Consider the following 11,087-nt stretch of genomic DNA (forward strand, 5'->3'; position numbering starts at 1 on the left):
TATATATATATATATGTATCAATTGAAACAAATATAATTTCATAATAGATGGATCCCTTTTTTAATACACAAATACAATTTTCTGACATAAATACAGTTAGATATATCAATTTAAGAAGAAAAGAAAGATTCAAATATAAAACAACAAATCGAGAGCCTAAAATGATTTTTTTTATATGTTGTCATTAACCAAATAAAAAATGAATTAACAATCATTAGTTATTCATAAAATATTAAAAATCAGGAATCATATGCATATATGGATAAAAATAATTTAGGCAAAACTTTAATGCAATTTCATATTAACATAAGAAATAGAAAGAAAAGAAATATTTCATACGATGAATTGTCAATTTCACAAATACATAACACAAATAACTAAATTTTTATATGAGCTGAATTAGATTGAATAAAAATAGATCGAGTTCATAAACTAAACATAGATCGGATTAGACAAGTCATATTTTCATAATTTATTTTTTCAATCTTAGTATTACCATAGTAATTCACCTTACACGATATTACCAAATTATAAATATTTCATAAAAATGTTTCATCCTATCTATAGGTTACTAAATTAATGTACTACTTATAGTATCAAAAGATTATCAGTAATTACCTTATAATCAAATGAACAAAAAATGCATGGTTGAAATTCATCTTCTACTACCAACCATATATCCAATTCCAAAAGCTCTATACACACCATATGACAATAATGACAAAAAGCAATTAATTAAAGAACTTAGACAATTCATGTCCAATAACTAAATCAGTTTACAAGGTGACACTGACATGACATAACCTAGCCTTCCTAAACAAGGATCATGGGCCTAATCACACTAAGTTTATGAATGTTTAAATGCTAAATTAGGGTTGTTTTGGAAGTTGATATAAGAAAGTTACATTAAGGGAAATAAAGTAGTCAATAATTAATAAAGATGAATTAATTAATATGATGAAAAAATAAGAAGAAAGTAGATAGTGATACTGATTGGGACCATGTGGAGACTTCCCTTGAAGGACTCAAGAGTTAGGCTTACGTCCAACTTTAAACATGCAAGGCCATGCACAAATATAGTTAAATATGGAAAGCTAAGATTGAATTTTCCTAAAATAGATATATTGCCTTTCCATGTGTCTATTTTTCATTAATTTAGTTCGGTATATGCTGGAACATCAATACATATATTTATATGTGTGTGTACGTACATGCCTCATCATGCATCCTCAAATCTCTTCATGATGCATATAAAAAAATTGGACAATAGAAACAAAAGTTTTTCTCATCGCGAATCAGTAAGAAAATTGTGTTGTAAAACATGATTTCCACACTTCATTTCCATCAAACCAGCTCACAATAGGAAAACAGATGTTAGGAAATATATTCTTATTGAAATAACTGTGTAAAACCACATAATATTTTAGTAGTGTGATTTAAGTTATCGAGTCATGATAAAAGTAAAACTATCGACACGATGTGAGAGTAGTAAAATAAAAGATAAAAGACAAATAGTGAATATTAGGTGAGATTTGCATGGATGATTAATATCCCAAGAAATTGTGAAATTACCAAACCCCTTAATACAATGTAGCATTTCAAATGTCTAATCAGTTTCTATCTTTGTCAAATAGAGACTTAATTCCTATCTACAAAGTACTTAGCTTAATTAGATGAGTAGTTGGTGAGATACACTTTCTTCTAATGATTAACTACAAGTACATTATAACTTTTTTATTAAAGTGATCGGCTAACATCGGATTAGATTTTTTAGATTTTAGATTAAGACACATAATCATTATTGCTTGATCATGACATTGTTTTTAGTACACTAACTAAAAAGTTAGAAAAGTACTTATATGATATGTTAGGTAAAGCATCATCTCTAAATATTCAGTTGCATTCTTTTTATCGAAAAATTTTACTACAAAAATTATTTTTACATATAATATCGAAACACAAAAGAAAAAGGTATGATACATAGGTCATGTATTTGAGTCGCGGAATCATGACTAGACTATATGTTAATACATAGAAAATATAGGCATTACCTCCATACATCTATATATTATTAAAATAATATGAACAGGGTTATATATATATATATAAGAGTTCGTCATATATATTACACATTGGAACACTTAAAAGAACTCAAATTATGTAGATTTTTTTTTAGCACTATATTATATAGGCTAGCTGTAATATCTAACAGCTTAATTTTTATAATACGTTACTAATGGTTTCAATCTAAGGTTTAATTAATTACTCAAATTAAATATTCCAAACATACTTGATTTAATCTCCATTAAGCAATTGCATTGACCAGATATCCTCCATGCTCCACATGTTGTCATTTGTTTCATTGAGAAAATTTGAGGCTTGAAAATTAGTTTCCAAATTTCCATTGTATGAAGTTGGAGAGTAAGTCTCTATGTTATCTGCTTGACCAACTGAGGATATTTGACTACTACTTCCTTCTTGATGATCAATATTTTGCTCTGAACTTCCTTGTCCATTCATGTTCTCTCCTTGCTTAATGTGCTTCTGAATCCTAGTCCTCCAGTAGTTTTTTATCTCGTTATCTGTTCTTCCAGGCAAATGCTTCGCAATTTTTGACCACCTATACCATAAACGAATCCAAAATTTAGAGTTAGTGTCTTTACGACGAATACTATCTAATTTTCATTTTTTTTATGTGTCTGAAAGTAATGGATTCAGTTGAATCTGATTCGGATATAGTTCAATACCAGTACTATGATTAATTCACTACTAAATATGTATACGTTATCTATACACTTGGTTAGCTTGTAAAACCATGATAAATTTTATAATATAGTACACCTATTAAAGGATAGTATAAAGTAGTTTAATTTGTTATGTAAGATGTTGGTAAGATGATCATGGCCCACAAAGTTAGATTACTAGTTACTATATATTTATTTTTTTTCATAATTGAAAGTATTTCAATCACGTTTTGTAGTAGAAAAAGATGCTTGTCACGTTCTATGGTTGGAATTTTCAAACATTAAAGTCCCATTTGCCTCTTCCTATTTATTTAAACTCAACTCAACCAAAGCGTTGAAACTAGAGAAAACACACACACACACACTCACACCAAATATTATGTCTATAAAATAGCCACAAGTTGAAGATATTAATGAGCCAAGAAGAATTCAGAAGTCATTGCAATGTTCAATCCACCACAACTAATTTTTTGGTAATTCATGTTATGCACTATCACTAGCCACATTATATTTATGGTACGTTTTATTATATACTATTGCTCCAATATCATAAAAATATTTTCAATTTTGATAATCAACACATTAGTATATACTCAACACACACAAAGTGTGAGTCAAGTTAGCTAGTGTCTTTGTTTTGTATATATGTTGTTCTTTAAGTAGGGAAGTTGTTATATAGCTGTTGTTGAAATGTAAGACTATCTTATTTAAAAGTTTAAATCGAGTATATTTTTGTTGAGGTAGACCCTTTCACGTGCGAGCTTAACTTTTTCTACGAGTCAATCACGATAATTCATTTTTTTTTTTCTTGGATAAAAGGTGAAAGTGACTTTCGAAGCTAAGACTTTTGTCTGCTCTTATATTATACGGGATTATTTATACGATCCTTTCTTCTCTAAAAACATAAAGGGTAAAAGATATTATTCACATATTTATACCTTCGATAATATCGATTTATAAAAGTTAAAACTTTCTTTTATGAAGTACACTTTTAATTATTTAATTATATTATATTTTAAACCCTGATGATCATTTAATCATTTTAGTGACCCATTACATATTAAAGGAGGCCTTTCTAACATATGTCATAGAATCTTTTGATTTTTTACAATAAAATTTATATATTGAATATTTACTATAATATTCAATAATCAATAACTTAAAATATTTAAAAGATATATGTTACTGAAATTTCGATTAAAGAAAAACTTTATAACTAATTTTAAAAATTTAAATAGTATCACATGAATTGAGACGGAATCGTACACAAAAGGGGTCCATTTAAAAATTAGAAAATAAGGTAGCTGTCAATTTCATAGACAAGTTGGAGGTGGGATAATAAAAGTCATTGACATGTGAGTGAAATGAAATTGGTTCTTCTTTAAATGGAAACTTCTATCTTTCTGGCTCACTTAAACAACGTGTTTTTATATCACACTGCTATTATGTTATACCGAATACTTGTCTCACCACTGTCCCTTTTTTTCTGTTTTCTTGAGAAAACGAAATATTAATATTCTGAGTTGTTCAGATGATAAGCATCTCTCAGTTTCAATTCGATGATTGTTAGTTCGAATCACTGAGAGAGAAAAGAAAAAGGTAGTAGCCCCCTAAACATGAGTTAAAAAGAAAAATTAATGGTCTTATTCTTTTTATAGCATAGTTTACTTTCTAATCACTTCATACAAGTTAATCAACATCATCAAATTACTTTTCATGTGATAATTAACTTTAACATACCTTAGTTAAGCCCAAAAAAAGGTTTATAAATAATTAATTCCTTCACCTAAAAATAGAAAATGACACAAAATATTGTACCTTATCTTTGAGAAACATGATTTGCTTCTTAATTATAAATTATGGAAGTACTTTTCTTTGATATAATAAGTATTATATTTTCTTTAGATCTCAAAAATCATTTTGAAAAGAAAAATATGTAAGGCATCTTTTTAAAATTTTATTCTTGGAAGACATAAAGTAGATGAAAGTTTTTGAAGAAGATTTTTAAAAAAATCTTTTTATGAAACAAAAAAAAAAGGAAAATTAAACTTGTTTGGAACATAAATTATAAAGTGCCTTAGATTATATTCTCCACGTTTGAATTCTCATATCTTCCATAAAGAAATTAAATTCCATCACGTTTTAAATATTGCTTCTCAATCTAGTACTATAAACATATATGGACTATATGTTATGGAGTGGCTCTCTTAGTCCACTCAACAATAAAAGAACACATGGGAAAATCGAATACTTGATGGACAAAATTTCACACCAATTTTTATTTGTTAATTTATGTGTAGTACTCTTTAGAATAATAATATGTACTCACTTGTTTCCCCACTTAGCATGTAGTTCCATAATCAAAAGTTGTTCTTCAGGTGTAATATTACCCCTCCTGACATCAGGTCGAAGATAATTAAGCCATCGGAGTCTACAACTTTTTCCAGTACGTTTGAGACCTAAAGAAACAAAGACATAGATATATATAATATGTTAGTAAATTAAACAATTTTTTTTACATGTAACAAAGGAATACCAAGATACATGTTGAATAGACTAGTTCAAGTTCAAGTTCACGTTCACTTAGTGAGCTTAGAGTCTTTCACAGTTAAGGTGAAACACTCAAACCCTATCACTCTCTTGATGTAATAAAAATATGTTGTAACTCTTTTTTTTTTTCGATATCTAGGGTTTCGTTTAAAAAAAGAAAAATTACCAGCAGATTTAGCTAGAGAGTTCCAAACACCTTCACCATGATTAGCAATGTAGTTAATGAGAATTAAATCTTCTTCCATAGTCCAAGGCCCTTTCCTCACTTCAACATCTTGAGAGTTGCATATTTTATCCATCTTTTTTTTTAATAATTTTTTTTTTTTTAAAAAAAAAGATGAAGAGAAAAAGTAAACAAAAAAAAGAAGTAGAGAGAGGAAGATGAGAGAATATTGAAGATATGTGGTACTTTGTGACAAGGAACTAATGTGGTTGGGCAGATATTTATAAGGGTTGGCTAAAATAAAAATTTGTTACTAATAATTAAGCCTTTAAGCAGTGTGACATAATGAGAGCTTTTAACCTAACTTACTTTATTATTAAATCATACTTATTAATCTTCAAAATAAGAACTTTGTAATAGCCTTAAAACTATATATATGTGCGGGCATACATGACAGCTATTGATGTGGCCATGCATGTTCACGTTATGTACGTAACCCTGTCAGTAGCGAAGTCAAAATTTCGATTAAAAGGTTTTAAAATATAAAAAAATAATTGTACGAGTCAAAATATATACATTGTTCAGAATTTTGATTAATTATATATTTTTATCTAATTATACCGTGTAATTTTTAAATATAGGATTGTCGGTCGATACTCCTCGAATATATGTGGCTCCGTTACTGCCTGCCAGCAATGCACAATTCTAGAACAATGTCTATACCCTCATTTAATTTCATTCTTTTTTCTTAAATTGGGTACCAAGTTAAATTTATGTCACATATTTGTTTTTAAAATAATATATAAAGAAATATTAAAGTAATGCGTAATAATAGTTCGTTTGATGGAGAAAGATCATACTAAATTTTTTGTTAATAAGAAAGTTAATGAAAATATGAACCTTAATTAAAAGCTGTGTATAAAGTAATTATCTCTCTCCATTTTTTTAAACAAAAAATCAATTTAAACCTTGCCTTCATTGATCTTGTGGTGCAAAAAGTTACAAGTTGCGTCTCTCCATTTAGAGGATCATACATTTTTTTGACAACGATATATTAATATTTTGTGATTTTTTTCAAATATATTAAATTTTTAATTATGCTGATTCATATAATGCTTTTTTAAATTATATAAAATTGTATTTTTAGAAACCTTAAGAAAAAGAATATGTCCAAACTTAAATCAAATATAAGATGTACATACTCCACATTCGGAGGCAACATATAGTGTGTGGCTCATTCGAACCTTCTTTGACGAAAAATAAAATTATTTTTTAAATATATATAATAGATGTCAAATCTCATTTTACTATTTTATATATTTATTTCTCAAATTTTAAATTCCTTGTTAAAAATTTGGACTTCGCCACTACTCCTCAACCTTCAACCTAAAATGATAGGAATGAAAGTACAATTGGTAGAATGATACCAACATTTCTGTACTTTACAACTCAAAATAGAAGAAGTATCATATAATTAATATTATATAGATTAAAGACGTGCAAAATAAAATTTCATATATATATATATATATATTAAGTTTAATTATTTTATTTAGGAAGAACACACACCATATCCATCTCACGTGCAAAGCAAGCTTCATGCATTTCGATCGTATGGATAGTACTCAGTGGCGGAGCCAGAAATTTATAAAGAGGGTCCAAAAATTAAACAACAAAAGCTCTTTTTAAAAAGGAGAAAAAATTGTTGCAAGTGAGATTTGAATATGTGAGTATTGTCTCATTAAAGATGTTTAAACTCACATTCAAGACATCTTAAATCACTAGGCTATAACAACCTATTATGTCAAGGATGTTCAAAATATATTATTTAATCACTTCATCTATCATTTTACTTGTATATGCTGTATTTTTTTCGGACGAAAGGTGTCCACTGATAGTACGTTATATAATTAGACACTTATGATACCTATTTTACAAGAAAATAAGACTTGTGACTTGTAGGCAAAAATGAGATTTAAAAGCGACTTTTTAGTCAAGTCATGATCCAAAATATTGTGAGTTTGTGACTATACCTACTTACAAACTTCACTATCATAACACGTATATCAATAAATATATATATTTTGAATATATGAAAAAAGTTGTTTTTTAAAATCTCAATATATACTAGACCTAAGAAAGCGAGAAATAAATAGGAGGAACAAAAATAGTCATTCAATATTAAGATTGACCCAAAATTTATTCAAATGCAAAATAGTACCTATGACTATGAGTAAATGTTTCCAAATGTATTCCTAGCTCATACTCTCATTTTTTTCCCCTTGTATTTGTAAAATGACTTTCTACTTAATGTTATCTTCTAGTATCCTTAAATCAATATATGTAATTAAAATAGTAAAGTTAAATTATTTTTCACGGTTCAGAAATATTAGATAATTATAATCTCCTCATTATTGCTTAAGATTAAGAATAATTCCTCTCAAAATGATGAAAAAAATAACTCTATAATACTAATGCTTTAAAAAAAATAATTAAAAAAAAACACCTAAGATTCTAAATAATAGTGGTACTTCAAATGATAAAATCTCAGCGAATTCAAAGAGCGGCACAAGTCAGATATTTGCTTCTTTTTTTCCCTTTCTAAAACGAAACAAAAGAAGAAGGAAAAAAAATTCAAACTTAAATTTTTCAGTGTATAAAATTTAGAACCTCTGAATTTATAGCTCAACGAATAAATAAACCAATGTCTTTTTTCACAAAAAAAATAAAATAAAAATAGTGGTGCTTTTACAAGAAAAAAGAGCAAAAATAATAATTTCATTTCCTATTTACACCAAAACCCAAAAACTTAATTGTAAAGAAAAGTAGTAGTTCAAAATGAACCTCCAAATGGTTATGCTCATATCTAATTAAGGAATCTCTGTTATTTTGTATTTGTAACATTAAATGTTTGTCAAACGACCAATTATATTTATGTCAATCAATATACAGACATACATACAGCATACTATTAGAAAAGATTAAAATGAATTTGCTAATGGTTTCACTGAATTTCAAAAATTGCTTGAAGAAATTCTGAAAGATCTCCTTTTAGTAATCTCATCGAAGAGAAAACTAGAAAAAATATATTGAGACGGAGTCTATAAATTCCTTTTAGTATTATTGTAACCACTTTGTTATTAATTCTTATTAGAATATTCAAACATATTGACCTAAGACACGAACCGCCTCAATGTGGGCTAACCCTAACCTGACAACCGATCCCAACCACTACTTGAGAGTGATCGAAACTCGAACCTGATCCCAGGTCAGGTTTCGAGTCAAGGTCAGGATAAGTTTGAGTCTCAGGTTGGGAGTTAGGTAGTGGTGTCTCAGATCAAAAGTCGAAACCCAGGTCTCGAGGTTGAAAGTCGGGATGGGGAAGCAAGTGAGTTGGTCGAGACCTGACATGGTCCCAAGTCAGGATCGAAAGTCAAATCCTGAGTTAGGGAAGGAAGTCGAGTCATAACCCTGACCGTATTCTAAGACTTACACCCAAATCAAAACCAGACAACCTGACCTAAAACCCTAACTCCTAACCACCCATTGACTAAACTCCCGACACCGACCCCTATTCGAAACCTGATTCTAATCTCAACCTTGATCTCACCACTAAGTCGAGACCAACTCTCAACCTCAACCCTGACTTTGGACCTCCGATCTAGGAGCCAATTCTTGATCCTGACCCTAATTCAGGTTTCGACTCTGAACCTTAGACTTGATGCTCGACCCTGACCCAGATCCCAATCCTAACCTGAGATTCGACTCTAACTCTGATCTGATACCTACTATTTATCCCGACCCTAATTATTTCCCCCAATTTAAGAATAATGACTTCTCTACGTATAGTATGTAAGAAATTAGAAACACACCCTTCTCTTCACACACAAACATGAAAAAATTGAAAAAACATGTTTCATACCAAACTCACCCAAATGTTTTCTCTTCTCAACAAATCTAGCTATTGTTACCTCTATGTTTATCCAGGTTTATAGCACTTCAATGTGCCAAAACTCTTAGGGATCGTTTGGTGTGAAGGATAATACCAAATAGTCCTGAAATTAAATTATAGTACCACTTAATTTGTTGTTTGGTTGGCAAGTCCGGAATAACTTATCATTGAATTAATAATTAGTACCAGCATAAGTTATCCCTCTCTTTGGGTGGTATAGTAATCCCGAGATAAAATAAGTAAATGACAAAAATATCTCTTCAACACGTTTGTTACATCACTTTTTACATTCGCGTATTTTTATAAACAAATAAATTGTTCTTAAAATTTTGTTATTTTTAATACAACAAAATAAACACTCAATAAAATATAATCTCATCACAACTTATTCCATCATAAGTAATCCCATCATAACTTGAATTCGAACCAAATGACTCAGATAAGATCTCTCAGGAGTATTAACTCCACTGTAAAGGCTCGTTTTGTTTCTGGACGTTAGGTTGTCATGTCTGTTGGGTTATATACTATTAACCATGTGTTAAGAAATAATATTTATTAGAGAATAAATATTTGCTAAAATTTAATAGATCATATATTCGTTTATGGTGTCTATTTACTTATATAGTAGATGATTTAGTGTGTAGAGTTTTAGCTTATACACAAAGGATTAAATCATCGGTTCTTATAAGTATAAATTTTTTGGTTCGTAATATAGGATGAAAATTGGACATGCCATCAGGTACGATTGTAGCATAAGATTATATGTAATTTGTCCTGATTATGGGAAAGGTATAGTTCCAACTTTTTGTGCTAGTACATTTTGTATGTATTGAACGGGACCGAGTAGAGATAGTTGTTTTAGACTGACTGACAAAAACATATTCTCTAAACTATTAAATGTACTTATATTCTTAATCTTGATATAACTATTATGATCTGTATATATTAATTATCGTTTTGATTTATTAAAAGGTAAGATTCTGAGATGGATCAATATGCCTGGTAAGTTGGATGATAATAATATATATTGGTGAAATAATAATTTAGCTGATGGAGTCCATGTCTCGTTATAGAGATTGATTGATATGCCTTTTTGAGAAACTTATAAGTTTTCATTGTGTCAAATCTAGCAAGTGGATTTATGAATCCGACACATGAAATAAGTTAAGTAGTGCTCTAAAGGAAATTAATCATTAAGTTAAATTCGTCAGTAATTTAATTTATTGATTAGTATCTGAAATCTTAACATGGGGAATTACATAAGTATTTAATGGGGAATTACAAAATAGAGGAGTGCAATTATGAATTTCTAGTGGAATGATTTGCAATTTATCATGGTAAGAATAATTCAAATTAATTATTTGGAATTATTTCCATAATAGGAAGCCCCAGTAATTAATTTTGTGGTCCCTATAGTGCCCATATTTAACTAGAACTCAGAATTATATTTCTATACAAAAAGGAGAATAATATGATGTAACGACCTGTTTAGTCGTTTTGAGCAGCAGATTTTATTTCTGGAAAAACTGTGTGAGTCGACGGAACCCACGACGGACCGTCATGGGCACGACGGGCCGTCGAGGGTGTCTCGTTCCAAAAGACTTAGACTTCTGAAAATTGGGTACTGAAATCGACTCTCTGAACTTGGCGACGGACCTGCAGGACGAACCGTCGTGG

The 11,087-nt window shown here is 29.2% G+C and overlaps 1 protein-coding gene and 1 long non-coding RNA gene across 2 annotated transcripts; one reads left to right on the top strand and one right to left on the bottom strand.

Annotated features, from left to right (window-relative positions):
* Positions 1–2,042: 2,042 nt before the first annotated feature.
* Positions 2,043–5,705, bottom strand: LOC107010640 (myb-related protein 305). The gene is made up of 3 exons (XM_015209918.2): positions 5,462–5,705; positions 5,075–5,204; positions 2,043–2,621 (listed from the first exon to the last, which is right to left on the bottom strand). Exons 1-3 carry the CDS (start codon positions 5,592–5,594, stop codon positions 2,297–2,299), a joined length of 588 nt encoding a protein of 195 aa, XP_015065404.1. The 5' UTR covers positions 5,595–5,705; the 3' UTR covers positions 2,043–2,296.
* Positions 3,004–6,739, top strand: LOC114076053. The gene is made up of 2 exons (XR_003576498.1): positions 3,004–3,261; positions 6,100–6,739. It is a non-coding gene; the product is annotated as an uncharacterized LOC114076053 (long non-coding RNA).
* The last annotated feature ends 4,348 nt before the right edge of the window (positions 6,740–11,087 follow it).

The sequence above is a fragment of the Solanum pennellii genome, chromosome 2, assembly GCF_001406875.1.
Source record: "Solanum pennellii chromosome 2, SPENNV200".
NCBI classification, from domain to species: Eukaryota; Viridiplantae; Streptophyta; class Magnoliopsida; order Solanales; family Solanaceae; genus Solanum; species Solanum pennellii.